Here is a 23,434-nt window from a genome sequence, read left to right on the forward strand (position 1 = left end):
CAGCCAAGAATACTCTATCCTGCAGAATTATTCAAATATAAATGTCAATAAAAGCTTCCCAGACAGAGAAGCCAGTGGAGTTTATCACTGTCTGGGCTGCCTGCCTGACAGTAAAAGCTGACAAGAGTTCTTCTGTAAGGAAGAAAAACTGAGCCTTAGCTCACAAAGCCCTGAGCAAAATGACACGAACAGAAATATTACGGGTCTACACAAATCACCGAAGGAATGGAAGTAAAGGACAGAAATCAGGGACAGCTGAATATTAATGCTGAGCACGCATGGATACTGTGATATGACAGGATTTTTCAGGAGATCATCAGTAAGTTGCTTGTTTTTACATGACACAGTTGTACATATTTTTCCTTCATTTTTTTTAATATTTTGTAAATGCCAACTTTTTGTTTTAAACATTTTCCTAAAGAAAAATTCAAGTACACTATGCTTTTGTTAATGCTGACTCCAGTATTCAGAGCAGTTAAAAATAATTAAGGAAATACAGAAAACATATTTATAATGTATAAAAACTGATATCAAACTCTGTACATAAGACAAACACAGATTATCTCTGACTAACTGATGACAGGATCATGACTTAGTCCATGGAATGTGAGCCCTGCTGCTCCCGACCAGACAATCTGAGGGCAGAAACACCATCACGTTGGGCTGCTCTTCAGCTGAAGAGCCTCCCCAGGGCCTGCTTTAGGTCCCTGTTTCTGAGACTGTAGATGAAGGGGTTCAGCATGGGGGTGACCACCGTGTACATCGCCGAGGTGATTGCACTGTCCCTGGACTCGTGGGTAGAGGCAGAGCTGAGGTACACGCCGAGCGCCGTCCCATAGAACATGGAGACCACGGAGAGGTGAGACCCGCAGGTGGAGAAGGCTTTGTACCTGCCGCTCGCTGAGGAGATTTTCAAAACAGAGGACACAATCTTAGAGTAAGAGAAAAGGATGCCACTGAGAGGAATGATCGCCAGAACACCCGCTGCTAAATATATCACCAGCTCATTGAGGAAGGTGTCAGAACAGGCAAGCTGGACCACCTGCTCCAGTTCACAGAAGAAGTGAGGGATTTGCAGCTGTGAGCAAAAGGACAGTCGCAAAACCATTAAGCTGTGTAACAGAGAATTCAGAAGACTTAACACCCAGGATGCAAGAAGCAGGAGGATGCAGAACTTGGGGTTCATGATGACCATGTAGTGCAGGGGATGGCAGATGGCCACAAACCGGTCATAGGCCATGGCTGCCAAGAGGAAGTTGTCCACTCCTCCAAAGAGCATGTAGAAAAACATCTGGCTGACACAGCCCGCATAGGTGATGGCTTTGTTCTGTGTCTGGATGTTCAGCAGCATCTTGGGGACGGTGGTGGAGGTGAAGCAGATGTCAGCAAAGGACAGGTTGGAGAGGAAGAAGTACATGGGGGTGTGCAGGTGGGGGTCCGTGACGATGGCCAGGATGATGAGGAGATTCCCAGTGACCGTGACCAAGTACATGGCCAAGAATGCCCAGAAGAGGAGGGGCTGCAGGGAGGCCTCTTCTGAGAGCCCCAGGAGGGTGAACGCTGTGGGGTAGGTTTGGTTTCCTGGCGCCACGTCGCTGGTGAGCCTGGGGGATGGAGACAGAAGTGATGTCAACTTAACCACAGCAGAGCAATCACGGAATGAGTTTAAATGGGGTGATTTCATTTTAAATACATGCGGTTAATAAATTTCATGTTATAGAGCTAGTGACCTTTACCTGAAATTTTCAAGGCTGTTAATGACCCAACTTCTCTTGATGCTGAAAATAATTAGCCATTCTTTCACCTAATGCAAACATATTCTAAGTCCAAATTTTCTTTAAAAATTTCCTGAGATTTTCATTTTTCTTTTTAAAAAGAACAGGCACATTGACTGAAATACACTGCTGAGGGGAGCAACAGGGAGACCGGAGAGGTCTGCTGTGCCATATGGGTGGGTAGCTCCCTGGCCAGGGATCAAACTCATGCTGCAATGGCTGTGGATAGCTTCATAGGTTACATCTTAACCCTTGTGCATCAGGGAGGCCTTGAGATTTTCTTTTAAATACGTTTGACCAATTATATTATCCAAATATTGTTGGAATCATGCAGAAAAAGCAGTGAGACCAACTTTGAAAAATCCTAGCTCTGGGTCCTCCCTGATGCCCTAGGGGTTATGTCTCAGGGTTACCACCCAGACAGCCTGTATTCCATCCCTGGCCAGGTTGCTGACCCACATGGTGCAACAGACCTCTCCTGTTGTGCCAGCTGCTCCCCTCAGCAGTGTATCTCAGGAGATCTGCTGTCCAGTTCCCCAACCTTGTCTGGTGAGTCCTCTCATCCTCTGCACCTCTGTCCTGCTGGCCAGCTCTTCAATGCATAAATAATAAAAAAAAATCTTTTTTTAAAACGAAATAAAATCCTATCCCCAAACAAGTTTTCTTTTAAGTATGTGTGTGGTCTCCATTAATAATATTTCATATGGTGATTATTATTGTTAAGTAAAATAATGCAGTTGGATGAAGAGGTAGAATCTAGAGGAAGCTTATATAACCACTTCCAATTAGGAGACTTTGAACAAAAAATGTGAAGTCATCGGGATTTTTTATGATGAGATATCACGTGGTAACAATATATGCATGAGAAAAATATTTTGGTTTGGGGAAATAGCCAGAAAAAGATGTCAGTACAGGAGCATTCCTGGCACAGTTACAGATCCCAGAAGTATGCTGTGACAAGAGGGGGTGCTCCAGGTTGGGGGTGAGAAGAGAAAGTGGGCAGGTGGCCCGGACATCCTGCTGCTTCATGACATTGTACATTTGCTGATCTTCTGGTGTGTGGATTGTGTTACATGCGCTGTGCCTAAGTGTGAACAGTAGTCCTACATGTATAAATTATCTGTAATTCAAATCCCTCTGTAAACATTTCTTTCTCTCACATTTAATCTAAATTCTGACTGTTTGATCACAGAAGACAGCTTCAACTTGGGACAGATGTCCAGTCTGTGCGTCTCTTTACCTGCAATAAGGCTTATTCCCCTTATTTTAGCCACACACACACTTTCGGATCCGCGCTTAGAGCATTTTGTCCTGTGCACTGAGGCAGAGCTGAGATTGGAAATCAAATCACTAAGGACAAGGAAAATAGGAAGTGGTTTGCCTTTCAAAGAATCAGCTCTCCAGAATTGTAAAGAAAATTGCTATTTTCTTCTGCATTTTTTAAAGATTTATTTTATTTATATAAGGGCCGGGGTACAGGCCAGATGTGCAGGAGGGTGAGAGGATTCACCAGAGACAGAGCAGGGAACAGAACCGGCAGACTGATGAAATCCACAGTGCTGAGCGGAGCAGCGGGTGAGACAGGAGAGGTCTGCTCACCATGTGGGTTGCTCTGAGGCTGGTGGGGATCGAACTGGCACTGCAGAGGCTGCGGACAGCTTCACAGCGCTGCGCTCAACCGCCTGCGCCACCAGGGAGGCCTTTCTGCATTTTAAGACACTGATTACCTAAAAGGAAGAACCTTGGTTTTTGTGTCCTTATTTATTCATTTATTGTTTTGTAACTGAGGTAGTTCCAGGGTTCCCCCACCAGGTATGGCCACCATAGTGCACCCACACCCTCTCACCCGTATTCCACCACTACAGACCATTGTGCTTCTCTCCCACCCCGTTCTTCCCCTTCCCCCGGCCTCCCCCGTTGGTGTCTCAGCTCTGTACTCAGTTAGCAAGTGTTAGTTTCTAACCTTGTTTTAATCTGTTAATTTAGTTTCTTTATATTCCACACATCGGTCACACCGTCTGATATCTATCTTTCTCGTGACTTATTTCAGCTAGCTTCATGATTTCAAGCTCCGTCCATGTGCCACAAATGGCTAAAGTTTGTCTTTTTGATTGCTGAGTAGTATCCATGGTGTCTATATGCTACATCTTCTTGATCTGCTCATATGTCAGGATGTGTCAGCTATAATGTATAGGGCTGCCAGAAATAAGGCAGTGCAAGTTTTCTTTGAAGTTAGCTTTTTGAATATCGTAGACAGATGCCTAGGAGTGGAATGACTGGGTCAAATCGCAGACCCATGTTTACTGTGTGAGACACGTCCTCACTGCTCTCTGTGAGGGCTGGACAAGGCTGCACTCCCACCCGCAGCAAGTGTGGCCCACTGCCCTGCGTGTGAACAGCATCCTGTCAGGGTCAGTTCCTTTGTACCATCTGCTTCTTGGCAGGACCCAGTTACCCTCAACTCTGGCTGGAAAAAGCTAATTGGGAGATAAACCTAGAGAAACAAAAATGGATTCCAATATGCTTGAGGGGAATATCATTTGTCATTTGAACACAGAAGAATGTGATCCAGGAGATGGAAGGCGGGGGCTGTTTTTAGGAACAAATTGGCCGCCCAGTGTCCCTTTTGTCTCTCTTGTATGCAGAAGCTTTTCAGTTTTGTAGCACCACATGTGGCTTCTTGCTTTTTCATGTCACAAGGAAGTCATGGCTATGCAAATACCATTGCCTAATATGTCATTGCCTAAATATGTGTTTTCCAGAGGAGACACCTAGATGGTCAACAAACACATGAGGGGGTGCTCAGGATCACTCACCAGGGAAATGCAAATCCGAACCAGGAGCTGTCAACCCACAGCTGCTGACAGAGCTCCCAGGGAGATGACCAAAGGTCAGCAGTGGGAGTGGGGTGCAGACAACCCTGGGGTGTTGTCAGTGGGATAATAAACCATGTTAACCACAGGGGATAAGCAAACAGAGGTGCCTCAAAATAGCAAAGATAGACTCCCCCGTGATGTGTTCATACATGTACAAAGGCAATGAAAACAGGACATGGAACAGCTATCCACACCCCTTGTTTGTTGAGCCAAAATTTAGAAATAAATGATGAGTCCATCAGTAGATAAATAAAGAAAATAATGTGTACATGTATAGATATAAAATATATGTGTTGTATATATATGTATATAGTATTGCTCTTAATTGTCCAAATGAATATACATGGATTATGTAAAACATATAATGTGTAAGACACGCACAAGACACCATGTTGTTATAATACACATTCTATATAATAAAATATCAAATAATATTAGTCAAGAGAAAGAAGGACACCCTGCCTTTTGTGACAACATGAGCACCTAAGAACATCCTGCTCCTTGATGGAAGTCAGAGAACTGCAAATACTGGATATCACTTGTGTGTGCGCATCTGAAACAGACTTAACTTGCTTCCACGGACTAGGGTGGGGAATTGGGAAGAGGTTGTTTGAGGATACACACTTGAAGCTGCTGGATGAATAAGGTTCTGGAATCTACTACAGTGTGACGTAGTCAACAGTCATTCCTTGTAACCTTCAAAATTGCCGAGAGATTATTTCTGAATCATTTTGTTTCAAAAATAAATATCGATTGTGTGCACTGATAGAGTGTTAGCTTGTGCTCACTGGGAATCATACTGCAATATAAATATATCAAATCAACATGTTTTTCTCCAACGTACACACTGTTTCATATCAGTGAAATCTCAATGAAAATACAACAGATCACATCACAGTGTGAGGAGACATAGTAATGTCTAAACACAGATGTGATCTATGAACACAATATGTACAATAGCTTATTACCACTAAGAATGCAAGAAAACAGACGATGTTTAAAATCCATGGTGGGACACAATAGAATCAAATGAGGATCAAAGAAAATTGAAAACTTTAGAACATTTTGCCCAACAATCTATACATATGTGGGAGAATTGAGTGCAAAACTTTTATCTTGAGAAATTCCAAATCTGTTTGAGTATTTGAATCACACATCAGAATAAATACTGAGCCCTAGTAAGTAAGTAAACTGTAAGAATGAGCACAATTTATAATTTAAAAAGTAAAATGCTAACAAGCAAAACGATGCAAATTTGACTACTGGAGTGGTTGCAAAGGAAAACTCTTTAGATCCCAAATTGAAATTAAATAATAAGTATAAATTATGTGAGCACCTACTATGAGGGAATACAGTTCATCTCCTGTTCATCTCCTGCACACTGTTCATCGCCTCAACTGCTCTGTGTGGTCATCTGCCCACATTAGTCTAGAGCTCTCTGACACACATCACCTTCACACACCCCATCCACCACCATGCATCCCCTTCACATTTACACTTTATTTCCTGCTGCCTCAACCCCACACCTTCCAGGATCTGTCCTAACTTTGCTAGAACCACATTAAGCCTCTCACTCCCCCTTCATTCTCATCCAAACAGATTTTCCTTCCCGTCTCTTCACTGTCAGCACCATCTCTGTATTGTTGAGAGCAGTGGGCAGTTTTGAGTCACAAATTAAGTAAATTAATTATAAGTTGACGAGTCAGTCAAGCAAGAGAACAAGGGAACCTCTTGTCCCTGGGCCTGGTTTGATCTCTGTGACCTGAGGCAGAACTTCTCAGTTTGCATTTTCCCTGGATCTGTCCCAAGTGCCTGCTGGGCTCTGAGACTCACCTGGGTGGGGGCTGTGAGGGGGGCTTCTCCATGTGGCGGTCCAAGTCCCTCCTGGACGCTTGAGGATGGATCTGGGCTGTGTCACAGACAGGATCTCAGGAGGGCGCCAAGGGCTGGTCCCTGGGCAGAGGTCGGGCTCCACAGACAGGAATCATGTCCTCTCCGGTCCCGGGTTGGACAGTCTGAGGGACCGAGGGAGACAGGGTATTTACCGCCCTCCACGCGGTCTCATTAGCCACACCTCACTCTCCTGCTCCAAGCTCTGAGCTCATGAGTTCCCTGTGGACACTGGACTGGACAGAAGGAAAGTTCCTTAATGATTCTCTGATCCCAAGAGACTAGATTAGATGTCAAGTGCATCCAGTTTTTGTTACTCCTTTTTCATGAACTCCCGCACCTTCCAGAGCTGTTACCACCCAGCACTTTATTGTAACTCTGTGTTCAAGTTTTCCAAATGTCCGTGCCTGAGGAACTCATCTTGACTTAATGCCCTAGATCATTCAGGCACAAATATTGGGGTGCACAGACCCCCCATATGCGCAATAGTGCTCTTCCACTCTAATTAAGCCGAGAACTGCGTTCCTTTATGTAAAACCTTAGATACCACACTCCTTGTTGTCATGGCACTTTTGCAAAAGCGAATGGGAATTTCTTTTTTTGTTTTTACTGTGATGTGACTGCAGCAGCCTTATGTTTGAAACTCCAGAAGGAAATGGCTGTGTTGTGTTCCTAAGCAGCTAATATGCAGGTACAAAGAGTGAAGATTTTTGTAACTGCCACACTCACTCTGAAGCCCGTGCACCTCTTCGGCCCCCCAAAGAGTAGGCACATGTCCTGCTTAGCAGCACAGGGAGCTGCCAGCACAGGGGCAGCTCCAACACAAGTCCACTCCTGACGCCAGGCGTCACCGTCGTCACAGGTCACCATCGTCATCCCAAACAGCAGTTTTCTGAGCAACCTGTAAATCGTGCCCAGCCTTCCCTGCCAAAGCGGGATCAGTGACAGCCCTCGGTGAGGCAGGAGCAGGCATGACAGTGATCTCCAGTGAGGGCCTCCCTTTGCTCTTCTAGCAGCCGGAGGAATATTGGACACTTATATAGTAGACAATTCAGCACAACAAAATATTTATGAAAGTTGGTGAACACTAATAAATGAAGTGAAATTTTCAAAGCTAGGAAGGAGAGAGAGGGAGAAAGTTCTGAAGGGGAGTAAGGGATGGTGGCATGCAAAAAAGAAATGAACTCAGTGATCAGTTACTTCATGAAGTATAATCTGTGTTTTGCTCCTGAAAGTTAACCAGCACTGCCACAGCACCCACAAGATCCAATGGGTTAGTGTGAAAAAGGAGCACCCCTTGGACATTAGAGACCAGCATAGTCTGTACCAGAAGGGACATTGAAATGTTTCATGCTTCAAGCTAAAAAGAAACTTCTCTGAAGAGGAAATGCAAATGGCCAACAGGCATATGAAAAAATGTTCAACATCACTTGTCATCAGGGAAATGCAAATCAAAACTACCATGAGATACCATCTCACACCAGTGAGAATGGCACATATTAAAAAAACTAGCAACAACAAATGCTGGCGAGGGTGTGGAGAAAAAGGAACTCTTCTGCACTTTGGTGGGAGTGCAAACTGGTCCAACCACTGTGGAAAGCTGTGTGGAGATTTCTGGACCTACTAAACATAGAGCTTCCATAGGATCCAGCAATTCCACTCCTAGGTATTTACCCAAAGGACACAGAAACATCCATTCCAAAGAACACCTGCACCCCTATGTTTATAGCAGCACTGTTTACAATAGCTAAGCTTTGGAAACAACCCAAATGCCCAAAAATAGATGACTGGATCAAGAAGATGTGGTACATATATACCGTGGAATATTACTCAGCATTCAAAAAAGATAAACACATGCAATTTGCAGCAACATGGATGGCGCTGGAAGGGATCATGCTCAGCGAAATAAGCCAAAAAGAAAAAGAAAAATACCGGATGGTCTCACTCATAGCAGGAATCTAGAAAACTTAAATAAGGGACCAGGAAAATGAATAACTATAAGAAAGTGAAAATCAAAATCAACAAAAAACTATGAACCAGAGACACTTTTAGGGGGGCGGGGGCGGGAGGGGAGGGATTGGGGTCAGAATTGGGGGGCTGCAATTGTATGGGGAATATAACAATAAAATTTATTATTAAAAAAAAAAAGAAATGTTTCATGCTTCATTAAACAGGAGGTGGGTAGAGAGAAATGCCTAGAGTACATGATCTTGGGTGGGACACTGCCTTGGAAACACACACTGCCTGGTTGACAGCCCCGGGGAGGGGAGAGCTCAGTGGTCTGAAGGAACACAGAGTGACTGAGAGCAGATACGGGCGTAGATGCTGCGGTGCTCTCAGTGGGTCCCCTGTGTTGGTAACAGGGACAGGACAATAGGCGGTATTCACCCTGCCCCCACCCCTCAGATACTGACCTTGTAAGGCTCATTGAGAGCGTACAGTCTGCAGAGACTTGTGTCTGGCGCCACAGAGAGATGGGATGTTGGTGGGGTACTATTTGCAATAGCCAGCTTATGGGAGCACCATAAGTGACGTAGGACATGTGAGTAGATTAAGAAGATGTGGTGTACGTATGTACAGTGGAATACTATTCAACTATAAAAAGATGAACTCATGCCTTTTATGAGATTACAAGTGGAACTGGAGGGTATAATGTTAAGCCAAATAATTCAGAAGGAGAAAGACACATGGTTTCACTCATATGTGGATTATAGAGAAACCAGAGTCAGATAACATAAACCAAACAAAACAAAAGCCTATAAATCTGAATGCAAAAATTAGGCTACCAGGGCCTCCCCTGGTGGTGCAGCAGTTGAGCGCTGGGCTGTGAAGCTACCCGCAGCCTCTGCAGCGCCGGTTCAATCCCAGCTGCCAGCAAGGGTCCCACATGGCGCGCAGACCTCTCCGGCCGCCCGCTGCTCCCCTCAGCAGTGTACTTCGGTCCTTCTGCCTGCTCTGCTCCCCGCTCTGGCTCTGGTGAATTCTCTCGCCCTCCCGCGCTTCTGACTGTACCCAGTGCTTGTGTAAATAAATAAATAAATCTTTAAAAAAAAATTAGGCTACCAGAGGGCGGAGTGCATCAGAAAGGAGGAATGGAGCGCAGTGGACTGTGGTGGGGGCTACGGGTGCATTGGTGTTGGGTGTGGTGTGGTGACATACACCTGAAGAGGTGGGCTCCTGTATTTCTGAATCATATACAGTGTTGTAAACCAGTATAACCCTGATTAATAAATAAAACAAAGGTACTAGGAAAATTAGCTTTGATTTTTATATACTTTCAAAATATTTGAATATTAGATAACAATTGGGCAAAAGACTACTTATTTCAAATAAACATGTGTTTATTCCATAAACACAATGATCAATATACAATAATTCAGTGCATAGATATCGAGCATGAAAAATAATTACTTTACATAATAATGAAATCGATGATTTAAAGTTTTCCTCCCTGTACTTAAGGTCATCTGTGATGCCCAGACCATATATGGCCAGTTTATTCAGCTTTGCCTACTGATGTGGACTCCATAGGTACAGTGTATGGTATTTTTGGTTTTTTAAATTGTATTTTTTCAATTGAGACAATGTTGGTTTATAACACTTTATATGATTTAGGAGTATAGGTTCACACCTACCACACCCAAAGCAAAGTCCACTCCCCATCCCTTCTTGCCTTTGCTTTACTCAACTACTCCCCCTCTGGTAGCCTCAGTTCTGTAGATGTATTTCTACAGAATTTTTTTTTTTTGGTTTAGTTTTAATAAGTGATGATGAGCATTTTTACATGTGCTTGTTGACCATCTGCATGTCTTTTTTGGAGAAGTGTCTCTTTGGTTCTTCTGGCTATTTTTCATTGGGTTATTTGGTTTAATGGCGTTGAGCTTTTGAATTCTTTGTAGATATTATTGCTTTATCAGAGATATGATGTGCAAATATTTTCTTCTATTTGGTATGATGTCTTTATGCTCCCAGATTTCAAAATATATTACAAAGCTATGAAAATCAAAACAGTATAATATTGGACTAAGAGTAGACACACAGACCGATAGAATAGAATTAAGAGCTCAGAAATTAACTAGGTGTATGGCACTGAATCTATGACAAAGGAACCAAGAAAATGTGCTGGAGAAAGGAAAGACTCTTTAGCCATGTTGTTGGGAAAACTAGACAACCATATGCAAAATAATGAAACTACACCACTATCTCCCACCTTTTATAAAAACTTAATTTAAAATATATTAAAGACTGGTTGTAAGACTTGAAAGCATAAAATTCATAGAAGAAAACAGGTAAAGGACATGACAGCATTCACTTCAGAGATGTCTTTGGGCACTCTGGCCAGGGGACAAAAAGTGAAAATAAACAAACTAAGTCAAACTAAAAATTTCCTGCGCAGTGAAAGAAACCATCACTATGTTTAAGGACATAAAAAGAATCCACATTTATACACTTTATAGAAAAAAATGAAAGACCTTGATATTGTTCCTTCCAATCTCTTTTTGGTTATGACAAATTTACAAACAGGGAGATATTTTGTTCAGAACAATAAAGAAGTAACAATTGTAGGCAGCACTGGAATTTTTAAGCAGCGACAAGAAAATAATATAACACACCCTCCAATCATTCACCTCAACACATAAGCCCCCTTACATAGACACCAATCTACTATACTTCCGTGTATAGAGGTACAGTATGAAAAAGAAATACTTTACATAGCAATGAATGAGTGATTTAAAAATTTGCTTCAAATTAGATTAAAAATAACACATAATATAATCCAAGTTGGAAAAGAAGTGAAACTCATTATTTGCAGGTTACATGACAATATACACGGAAAACCCAAGACTCTATCAAAAAACTACTAGAACTAATAAATTAATATAGTAAAGTGGCAGAATATAAAATCAATACACAAAAATCTATTGTGTTTTTATACACAATGAATAGAAGAGAAATAAGGAAACATCCCATTTACAATAACCCTAGAAAGGATTAAATATGTGGAATAATTTCAATCCAGGGACTGAAGGTCCTAACCACTGAAAAGTATAAGTCACTATGAAAGATATGGGAAGCCACAAAGAAATGGAAAGATACTCCATATTTGTCAATTGCAAGAATAATTCTTAGATTCTATTAAAACCTGACTGGTTATCAGAAGGGCAGAGGTGGGATGGGCAGAGCAGGGCAGGGGTAGGAACGTGACAGGGGCCTGGCGATTTGGGAGAGGGTGAGTGAGTCATGTGCAGAATTATCTAGGTATGCAGATCAGTGGTAAATCATTAAGATTTGAGATGAAAAGGGATTAAATATTTCTAAAAGAAAATAACTAAATATACACACAAGAAAATGTGATCAACCTTATATTCAAAGAAATTCAAGCAAAGAATAAATCTTAGCTCAGGATTTAATTCTAAAGCTACAGATTCCAGAGATAAAATATTTCTCGAATGGAAAAGATTCTTTGTTAATTGAATATTTACACATTAGACAATTCCTATTTCTTTGGAGAATTAACTATTATTCTAATAAGTTTTGACAAGAGGCAACATAACATGATTCGTTGTTGAGCTGTCTGATTTAGACCATCCTAGCTCATCCTCTTTGTACCTGTGACCTAGATACAAGAAACACTTACTTCCTCATCTTTATCTAAGGGAAATGCTACTCATCACATAAAAATGTTCTTAGAAAAATTAAATTTGATAATGTATAAAAAAACTTAGTAGGTACATATCAAGGACAGTTATTTTTAATCTAAATCACTATCAATAACATTTCTATCTCAAGAAGTTTTGTTAAATCAATACAGGTCGCCGCCTGTCTATTATATAAACATGCATCCATTCTTCATTCCATTGAAAGTAAGAAATGGACTAGGCATTGCAGTTTCAAAGATGGGTAAGCTATAGTGCCACAATTTGAGGAATATATATCGTGCTGAGTAGAGAAATTTAGCAAGGTTAACGTTACAAAAGGGAAATTGAATTGGATTAAAAAGAAGCAAATATTTTATGTGTTTATTCAAACTAAAAAGTATCTCTTTAAATGAATTTGCAGGGCAACATTCAAAATAGGTGCATATCCCATGAGTTTGAGGCTATACATTGAACACATAAGATTTCATTTATTTTTTAATCTAAGTCATTATTGAAGGTAGCTGAGAAAATAGCAGTTATATTCATATAAGATTAAAATGACTGCATGTAAAGTGAAAAAGGAAACCCAAGAAATAACATAAGGGGAAATGGGGGAGGGAAGAGCCAAGGAGAGATTTTCTTTCAAACATGTAAAAGTAGAAAAAATAAAAATATTGGGCCAAGTTAGCCAGGACCTTTGGTACTCAGTGCACCCAGCTCCTCACGAGCATCCTGCAATAACCCCACCCCTGGTTGGTGCCAACTTGCCAAGGAGTCTCCCCAGGGCCCCCTTTATATCCTTGTTCCTCAGACTGTAGATGAAGGGGTTCAGCATGGGGGTGACCATGGTGTACATCACTGAGGCCACTAGACTTGACCTGGAGGACAAAGTGGCCGCAGAACTGAGGTAGACCCCCAGGCCTGTGCCATAGAACAAGGACACCACCAGGAGGTGAGAGCCGCAGGTGGAGAAGGCTTTGTACTTGCCTCCAGCTGAGGAGATCCTCAGAATGGAGCAAACAATTTTATAGTATGAGAAAAGTATCCCATTGAAAGGAATGACAGCCAGAAGGCCAGTTGTGAAATATACCACTATGTTATTGATGAGGGTGTCCGAACAGGCCAGCTTCAGGACCTCCGGAAGATCACAGAAAAAGTGTGGGATTTCCACATTGGTGCCAAACGAAAGCCTCATAACAGTCAAGGTCTCAAGAAGGGAGCCGAGGACACTCAGGCACCAGGACCCCAGGGCCAGCCGTCCACAGAGGCGGGGGTTCATGATGACCATGTAGTGCAGGGGGTGGCAGATGGCCACATAGCGGTCATAGGCCATCACGGTCAGGAGGAGATTGTCCAGACACCCAAACACAATGAAAAAAAAAATCTGGCTGAGGCAACCTCTATATGTTATGATTTTGTTCTGCGTCTGGATGTTCAGCAGCATCTTGGGGACGGTGGTGGAGGTGAAGCAGATGTCGGCAAAGGACAGGTTGGAGAGGAAGAAGTACATGGGCGTGTGCAGGTGGGGGTCGGAGCTGATGGCCAGGATGATGAGCAGGTTCCCAGCGAATGTGACCAGGTACATGGCCAGGAACAGCCCAAAAATAATAAACTGAATCTCTGACTTTTCTGAAAATCCCAAGAGGAGAAATTCTGATGCACGTGTTTGATTTCCTGATTCCATGTGGGTGAAATAACTGCCAGGAAAGAGAAAAAAAGCATCATTCAGCCGTCACACCAAGCACGGAAGTGTAGTTGCCTTTCATTCCCGGTGAATGAATTTGTAAAGTGCTACATTTTTTCCAGTTGCCTTTATTTGGGGAATTTCAAATGTTCTCGCTCTTTCCATTTTTGTCACTAGTGTGTGGGAATGTGGTCTCAGCGCCGACATAGTTTTACCTTCTCGAGCCCAGCTACTCAAAACGTGACCCCCCAGGACGGGAGGATCAGCGTTATCCAAGAGATTCCTTGAATGCTGTATCCCAGGCCCCACTCCGATCCGCTGAGTCGGAATCTGCATTGAGACAGACCACTGGAAGTCTCACGTGTGCGCGAATGCTCAAGCAGTGTTGGTCTAGAGCATCTATGGCTTCCAGGCTTTCGTCTTTATCTCCTCATTTTTATTTTTCTCTGTATCTCCCTTCAAATGTCATCACTTAACATGAAACCAAAAATAGAAACTCATTAATTATAATTTTGTTTATAATTAATGTTTTATAGATTAATGTCATCTAGTGCAAGCATTGATTATAAATCCAATGTTTCTTCTTTAATGCAAATATATAAATATATAACTTACAATGATTTACATTTTTTGGTAATCAGGTTATTTGATATGTGTATTTTGTGACACTCTCTGTGTCTTTGGAAAGCCTGGTATCCATTATACCTGGTTTTCTTTCATATTTTATTAAAATTCATAAAGTATAGTTTAAAAAGTAATATAGGCACCACCTATTGGATATTATATTCGAGAATGTTATGTTTTCTGTACATACATATTTACACACATATACTTTTGAAAGTGCTTAGCATAGTGCCAGAGAAAATGGTGGTATAGGCCCCACACGCCATAACAGCACTGGGCCTTCCAGGGAAACTCTTTAAGGAATCTTAAAAATAGCCAGCTAGATGGAAGGGATCATGCTCAGCGAAATAAGCCAGAAAGAAAAAGAAAAATACCGGATGGTCTCACACATAGCAGGAATCTAGAAAACCTAAATAAGGGAACAGGAAAAAGACTAACTGTAAGAAAGAAAATATCAAAACCGACAAACAACTATGAGCCAGAGACACACTTTGGGGCCGGGGGGGGGGGGGGCGGGGCACGGGGAAAGGAGGGATTGGGGTCAAAATCAGGGGGTTGCAATTGTATGGGGAATATAAAAATAAAAATAAATAAATTTAAAAAAAATAAAATAAAAAATAGCCAGCTAGAAACTCTAGACTACAATCATACAATTACTGAAATTAGAAATTCACTAGCAGCCTATTCTGCATATTTGAACGTACACGTACAGGAGAAAGGACCCATAAGGGTGAAGGCAAGCTCACTAAGATTATGTGACTTAAGCAGAAGAAAGGAAAAGCAATGAAGAAAATGAAGAGAGCCTATAAAGGCTGTGACATATGAGCCAGATGAGCACATGTACAGGGAGAGCTCGAGGAGGATGAGAGAGAGACACTATATTTGGAAGTCCAGAATGGCCCCAGGTTTTGTGTAAGATGTGAGTCAACATATTCAGGAATTCAGTGAATTTTAATCAGGATAAAATCATCAAAATATTATGCTATTGGAATGAAAATAGACACATAGACCAAAGGAATTGCCCTGATAGCTCAGAAATAAACCCACATGTGTATGGAAATTACTCTGACAAATGATGCAAGAATATACCATGGAGAATGAAATTTTCTTCTACAAAAGGTGCTAAGGAAACTGGACAGCCACATGCCAAAGAATGAAGCTAGAACTCTGCCTGATACCATACGTGAAAATGAACTCTAAGTGAGCTAAAGACTTAAATGTAAGATTGAAACCATAACATACTGAAAAGAAAACAGATGAAACACTTTGCAACACTGACTTCCATGTGTCTTTGGGGACGTGACTCCAATGACAAGGCCAATAAAAGCAAAAACTAACAAAAGGGGCTATCACGCGAAGCAGCGTCCACGCAGTGAAAGAGCTGTCGGTAAACTGGACAGGTGTTGTACTACATGGGAGGACATATGTCTACATCAGACAGCTGACAAGGGCCTATCATCTATCTACTAAGAACTCATACCACTCAACTCCAACAAAAACAAGAAGACCTGATTAGACACTTCTCCAAAGCCGTGCAGGCGGCCAGCGGACATGAATCAGTGCTTATTACCGCACTCATCAGCAACACGCAAGTCAGCAACACAAAGTGAGCTACTATTTCACAGCTGTGAGAATGGCCCACAGCAAAAAGATTGTTCATAGTATTGCTCTGGGAGGGCCGTAGATCATTGTAATATCTAAGCTGTTTCACCTTCTCTCAAACCTACTTTTTACCCCTTAGGGTAGAAATTACCCCTCAGGGTAAAATACTGTCCTATACTCTTGACACAAAAGACTTTTTGGACATTTCTAGCTTGTTCACGTCCCGTCATTCAAGGACTTAGTTCCACTGGTACTTCTCGGGTGTTTGTGGGCTTAGAGCGCTGCTTTAGGAAGGAAAAGTGATGCCGGGAAATCCCTTAGCTGGACCAGAGTGGTTGATGTCAGTAGAAGGCATTCTGCTGACAAGTAGGTCAGTAGAGGTCATTCAGGCAAGTGAGGTCATGCTAAGGCTGGGATTTGAAAGTTGCAGAAGTGTATGGGGTCGTGGTTGAAGTGGAAGGTCTCCTGCAATTCTGTTATCATTGTTGCTCGGTGAACAGTGTTTTATTATTTTACTGTTACTACAGTCTCCGCGCAATGCCATTTATTAAGAACAAGTGGACCTAATCAGATAAGAAATTTTTTTGCTCTTAAATCTCTCCATTGCAGGTGTGTAGCCACAGGCGTGGGTCTCTTTTATCTTAGAAGCAGCATTTCCTTCTTTAGTTTTAACCTTCAATCTCCGTCATGTCCAAAGAAGTAATCATGCCATCCTGAGCTTAAGCTTCCCCACCCGCAAAGGGTCCGAGACACGCATTGGCCCCGGGCTCTCTGAGACTCTGACTGCTTCCCTCAGTGGTGCAGAGACTCCTGCATCCCACCGAATCCCCAGAGCATCATCATTTCTACCACACTGATTAACTGAGGAAGGGCCTTAAAAAGAGGAACGTCCGTCCACTTATAAGAAACAGAGAAAGTGTATTAGGAGGGACGTAACTCTTTACTACTTGGGAGTCTGAATGCTTTAATCACTCAGAGGGGATTTACTATTTTAACTTGAATCAAGGTTTACTGCTGATTTTTTTCAGAACGCATGAGTACCTCCCTGGGCCTCTTGCCCCCAGAGAAGCATGTTTAATGTAGTTTTGAAGGGAATCACTGGATCCATGGCTCCCCTGTCACACAGCGTGACTGCTTTATGAGAATTAGGGACAGCAGTGCACTTTGCCTTAGCGTCAAGAAGGCCATGCCTCCATGAAATAACAGCTTGTTTTACATTATGGGTACTATAAACCTCGTCAGTGATCATTGTACCAGAGATGGCCACCAAATGCATGCATCCTCCTCTTCCTTGTGCTCCCTCCAAGTCTCTTCTGCAGAAATTGCTTGTATTTGGATGTGGTTGTATGCCTAACTAAGACACCAAGTTTTCCACCTTGTCCTGCAATCGTGGATAGTTAGTAAATAGTCTGGGAGTTACTGGCTGGAAAGACTGGAATGTTATTAAGAAGACTTTCTCTTTTCTGTCTCCTTGCCCTGAATTTGTGCATGACCCTGACACTCCTGCAGTGCATGTATCTTAGGGATGGGGGAGCAAGGAAGATGTGAGCAGTCATCGCTCATGGTACATGGAGACACCATGTTGTTCTCTTCTTTTGTGAAGAGAGGGCAAATGAACCCCTGTTTGGATTATAACACTTTCAAGTTTTTTTTTTAATTTATATTAAAATTTTATCCTAGTGGCACAAGCAGAGTCCTTTGTCTTCACTGAAACTCTCCGGCTTATCAGAGACCCAGTTATGGCTACTAAACATCATTTTGTGGGAGATATTTTATTTACTTGTGTAATTATTTACCCAGGTTTTGGATCTGCTTTATTTTTTTCCTGCTACAATATTTCTTTTTCGTATACATTCAAGGTGTGTTTACCTTGTTCTATGTATTGTGTAGGTTTCTAAAATGCTTTGGGATTATATTGTGTGAATTTCCGAATTAGTAGATAAATGGTATTTTTCAAGTAACACCACCTTGGCCCATCACATCTGCTGTCCCGTAAGCATTCTGTCAGAGCTCATTATACTCACACTTGTGCTGATAAGAAAAAGGTCCACAGAATATAAAAATCATGCCCAAGGTCCATTGGGCATTAAATGCAAAAGACTGGAGTAGAAATCACACCTCCCTGACTCCAAGTTAGGGTTTCCTCATTCTTCAGGGCCACTTCACTGGATCAGCGCTTCAAAAGAGGAGAAAATGCTCGAGTTAAAACACAGCAGAATCCCAGGAGATGAGCAGGCGTGAGAGGGGGTAGCTCCTGCTGCGGAGGGGAGAAGTCCTGGAATTGGACTCTGAGATGGTGACCTAGAAAGCGTGAGTGCAGAGAATCCCCTTCAGAGCCAAGGACATGAAATGAGCAGGGTTTTTAACCACTAGCCTTTCATTATCTCCTCAACCTGTCTCCCAGAAGACATCCTTAATAAGTCTTCATTTCCTTCGCACCACTTTCCCGCAGCACTCAGGATCTCCCAGAGGCATCACTCAGAGGACTTGGTACCAACTGGCCTTTTGTCTCTTGGACAGTAGGTATGAGAACAAGAGACAGTGAGTGCCTGGCACTGGCTGCAGAGGGATCAGACATCCGAGGGATACAGAGAGGATGCCAAGTGAGCCCGGGGCTGATGAGCCACGGGAGAGCTCTAGGCAGGGGACCCACCGCTGAATTCTCAGAGCGCCTCATTAAATAGATGGGCTTATTTTTGCTCAGTTTTCTAAGTGATTCAGCTCCCTTGGATCCAAGGCACCACACATAGAAGGAAACTTTTCTCCAAGTTTAATCCCTGCAAGCTCACCTTGGGGGACATATGCATGCTCCCTCCCTAATGAGGAGTCCATCTCCCCTGGAATGACTGTCTCCCCGGTGGTGTATATGGCCTCTCATGCAGGGCACGTCGAAAAGACCAGCCACTGTGCCTATGAGATGTTCTGAGGGGGACTGAGTCTCCGGAGTCTGCATCAGAAATGCAGCTCTGTCAAAATCCATCCCAGGCAAGCTTCCCTCCGTATCATCGAGATCCCAGAAGGAGAATAAAAAGGGGACAGCTTAGAAAATCTGTCTAAAGAAATAAGAACTGAAAACCATCTACCGTAGGAAATGAAGCACTCGTTGGATCCAAGAGGTCCAAAGAGTTCCAAACAGAATCACACAGGGAGAGCCCAAGACACACTGGAATTAAACCAGCTTCCCCCCACTTCTCATAAGGACATGCCAGGTTCCTGAGGATCTTAGGACACAGGGTGGAAATCAGCCTATTGGAACGAGTTTTAATTTTCCTTCTGGAGAAAAGTCATGAAGGTTTTTTTTTTTTTTTTTTTTTTGAGAGATTAGTACTGTGGGTGAAAAGGCTCTTCGCTATTAGGCTCCTCCTGGGTTCTACGCTCAGATAGGCCCTAGGGGTTGGAGGTAGTGGAAGGAACGCAGCTCACCCACCACCCAGGCCGCTGGAGAGCAGCAGGTCTGTGCCCAGAACTAAGTCTCTGGGTGCCAGCCGAGACCTCAGCATATTTTTGTCATCCTTGTTCCGGAAAGTCCTACTGCCCCTAGTCCTGGGGGGGTGTGATTAGTCCCCTTTGGAAATTGTTGCCGTTATCGCGGGAGCTTCCTTAACTCTCCTGAAGTCCCTGCCTGCACTGCCCCTGAAGCTGCCTGGTGACCCCTACCTTGCCCGGGACTCCTGAGGACCTGCTCTGCGCTCTGTTTTACTCCTTCCCCAGACCCTTTGATGTCTAACGTCAACAGCAAGTGCTTTCTAATTTTGGTGCACTTTGAATGCATCCTGTGCTCTTGCATAAATTGCTACGTTTAAGGTTTTCATATGGCAACATAAATTCCCTGTTAGTGGATCATTTTTGATATACTTTAACTCAGCCTCTGTGGTTCCCCTTACACGGGAAGGGGGTGGGGGAACTGCAGTTCAGATCAGAGGGATCCAGCTGGCAGCAGCTCAGTCTGAGGCACTGTTATTTACCCCTAGGTGAAGGGGACTTGCCGCCTCCCCCCCCACCACCCTCACCCAACTACAACTATAGGCCCCAGGGTGCCAGGCTGGAGCTGAGCTGCCTGTGAGCCTGTGTAACGCAGAAGGCAGGTGGGGCTGCTTCTCCTACTTAGACTTGCCCTGGGGGATCTGAGGGGGCTTGGAAGGAGATACTTGAGACACATAGGCTAACTGGTCATCAGTGGTGACAAAATGGAAATTGGGGAAATGGTAAGAGGAATAATAAGGAGGAGCCTCCAAGCCAGTGTGTGGTACTCATAGCCAGCTTGATGGTACAAGGGTGGAGCTATCTAGACTCCAGCCGCCTGATGTCAATTTGATGCTAGGTGCTTTTCAAACTTAGCAGGAGCTGATGGGAAACAGAGGCAGAGCTGAGACTTTGGGTAGGTAAAGGCCTGAGGCTGTTGTTCTGTTTAAATATGATGCATTTGGTAGTTAAAAGCAGTGGGCTTTTGGCCAGTTAAGCTTCTGGGTTTCTGGAAGCTAAGTTATTGGGACTTCGGCAGATAAACTGCTGGTGAGAAAGGGTTTCTATGAAGAAGCTGCCAGATTGCCAATAGGGTTTTGACCTCAGTTTCTGCTCAGTGGATGTAATCTAGGGTAGGACAGGTGGCTTCCGGCCTTCTCTCTCTCTCTCTCTCCCCCCACGTAAATAAATTCTACTACTTCACACAGTGTGTCTGCTTTGGGGGGTCCTGCAGTTGTAAGCATTCAGGTGAGGACCCTGATCAGACATCCCCTTGAGTTGCTTGGTGTCATGATAAAGTATTGAAACTTTCCCTTAAGAACAGGCATCTAAAAGGCCTCCCTGGTGGCGCAGGTGGTTGAGCACAGTGCTATAAAGCTGTCCGCAGCCTCTGCAGCGCTGGTTCGAGCCCAGTCAGCTTGTGAGATACCTACATGGTGCAGCAGACCTCTCCTGCCGGACCCGCTGCTCCCCTCAACAGTGTATTTCGTCGGTCTGCCTGTTCTGCTCCCCGCTCTGTCTCGTGAATCCTCTCATCCTCCCGCACAACTGGCCTGCACCCCAGTTCTTATATGCATAAATAAATTTAAAAAAAAAAGAACAGGCAACTATCAAATATGTTACTCTCATCACTTCTGTTCATCACCATAAAGCAATAAGGCAAGAAAAAGAAAAGTTTAGAAATCAAGCAGGATTTTTATTGGTATTGACAGAATTGTATACATTAAAAAAATCCATGTACCAATTAATCCATAAACTTTGAATAAATAATTGATTTATAAATGTCAGTGGATATAAGATCAGTGTACAAAAATATTTCAAGTCTATGTGCTAGTCAAAAAATAGAAAAATGAATAAAAATGTTTACAAAGGTAAAACATACTGCTTACATAGAATTAAAACTATAAGATAACATTAAGGGAAAGTGAAGATGATCAGCATAAACAGGCAATTACATCAGTTCATCAACTGGCAGACTAAGTCATATAAGTGTCAATTTTGTTAAGTTTATTCTCTGACATCAATGCAGTCCTCAGTATAATCCCAGAAGATTCATTTGTAAAAACTGTTAAGGGGAAGATTCTAAGCTTAATATGGAAAATGAAGAATTAAAAAGTTGGAAGGTTCTCACTACAAATTTTCCCAGAAAAATCTACAAGGCAACAATGAAGATTGAGATGACATCTTCAGCAATCTAAAGCAAATGAACAGATGGCATCTAACCTACCTGAATGTCTTGAATTACTTAGACCAGGCTAGGTTCCAGAATTCATAGTTCCCGCCCCTTATTAACCTAGACTGAAAACAAAGTGCTAACTGGTGATATTAGAGCTATTTCTAGATCACAACTGCCCGTCGCTGCTTCTCCCACACACACATCACAACTACCAGGACACGCAGACACTTCGCTGGTCCCTGAATGAGCAGGGTAAATATTTTCTCTGGCCACAGCAATTCATAATGGTTAGCAAGTGAGTCAAAGAGACTCAACTGTCATAATCACATGGAACTTTTGATAAAGATACTCACTCTCTTTCTGAGACTTCAACCAAGAAAGTGGCCTGGGTTCTCTCAGGCCCACTATGGAGAGAAATAGCCTGTCAGGAAGAATAACTAGTGTAGGAAATACATAGTCAAGAGGAAACATCCAGCTAACATGTTTTTAGCTCCAGTATCCAGCCAGACCTTAATCTAGTTATACTAAGGAATTTCTCAATCAAGCCAATAAATTCCCTTCACGGCTTACAAAAATAAAAGAATGAAAAGCCAAGCCAGAGATGGGAAAATTAATCTGAATACATATGCATACACATGCCATAATTCATGTATATATAATATATAATGTTTTATATATACATGTATATGTAATTAGGTATGGCAATACACATACTACAATTAAAAGCAAGCAGCCAAAAGAAAACTCTGCAAATAAATAAGGACTCAAAAGTGGGTGAAATGCTTGAACAGGTGTCCTCATAAGATATCTTAATACTGAACAAACATGGCCTCCCTGGTGGCACAAGGGGTTAAGCACCACACTATCAAGCAATCCGCAGCCTCTGCAGCACAAGTTTGATCCCCAGCCGGCCAAGGAGCAGCCCACGTGGCACAGCAGACCTCTCCTGTCTCTCCGCTGCTCCCCTCAGCAGTGGATTTCAATCAGTCTGCCTGCTCTGTTCCCCACTCTGTCTCTGGTCAATCCCTCACCCCCCATATCTCTGGCCTGTACCCCAGCTCTTATATGCATAAATAAATAAATCTTTAAAGAAACTACTGAGCAAACATAGGAAGTATTCAAAATTATTAAATACCAGGTAAATGAAAATTAAAAACAAAATATTATCAACACATACCCTGATGAACAGCTAAAATTAGAAAGTGTTGACCATGTGTGTAGAACAACTGGGATGTTCCTGCACTGTGTCTAGGCTTATAGGTTAATCAACCTTTTTGAAAAACTGAAATACCTGCCACATCTAAACAAAGTCTATCCTATGAATCAGTAATCTTTTTCCTAGAAACAATCATACACCAAGACAAATATGTGCCAAGGGTAATTAAAAGGCAAACTATGCAAGCTGAGAAAAGCCAAATTCATAACTATATATGCACAAATACTGTATTTCCGCATGTGTACATCAGTCAAGAGCAAGCAAACCCAATAAATTGTAACAAAAGTAAAAACTATGGTTGCCTAAAGCAATTACTGAAAAAAGTAAGTTAACTTCCTCAAATACTAGACTTTTTTTACTCTTTCCCAATTATTTAGTGATAAATGAGGTCAAAAGCAAACCATTACAGGAAAAGGGAATGTTCTACATTTACCGGGATGTATACATACATGTGAAATTTCATCAAATGATACACTTAAAGCTTAATGCA

At 42.6% G+C, this 23,434-nt stretch overlaps 2 protein-coding genes across 2 annotated transcripts; both read right to left on the reverse strand.

Annotated features, from left to right (window-relative positions):
* Positions 1-670: 670 nt before the first annotated feature.
* Positions 671-1,507, reverse strand: LOC311182557 (olfactory receptor 7A10-like; the record flags this gene model as incomplete). Its single annotated transcript, XM_084251427.1, has 1 exon — positions 671-1,507. Exon 1 carries the CDS (start codon positions 1,490-1,492, stop codon positions 671-673), a length of 822 nt encoding a protein of 273 aa, XP_084107553.1. The 5' UTR covers positions 1,493-1,507.
* Positions 1,508-12,901: 11,394 nt separating this feature from the next.
* On the reverse strand, positions 12,902-13,777 carry LOC311180666 (olfactory receptor 7C1-like; the record flags this gene model as incomplete). The annotated part of the gene is made up of 1 exon (XM_084248580.1): positions 12,902-13,777. The coding sequence occupies exon 1, from the start codon at positions 13,763-13,765 to the stop codon at positions 12,902-12,904; it is 864 nt and encodes a 287-aa protein (XP_084104706.1). The 5' UTR covers positions 13,766-13,777.
* Between the last annotated feature and the right edge of the window lie 9,657 nt (positions 13,778-23,434).

Source organism: Talpa europaea (genome assembly GCF_964194135.1).
Source record: "Talpa europaea genome assembly, chromosome: 12".
Taxonomy (NCBI): Eukaryota; Metazoa; Chordata; class Mammalia; order Eulipotyphla; family Talpidae; genus Talpa; species Talpa europaea.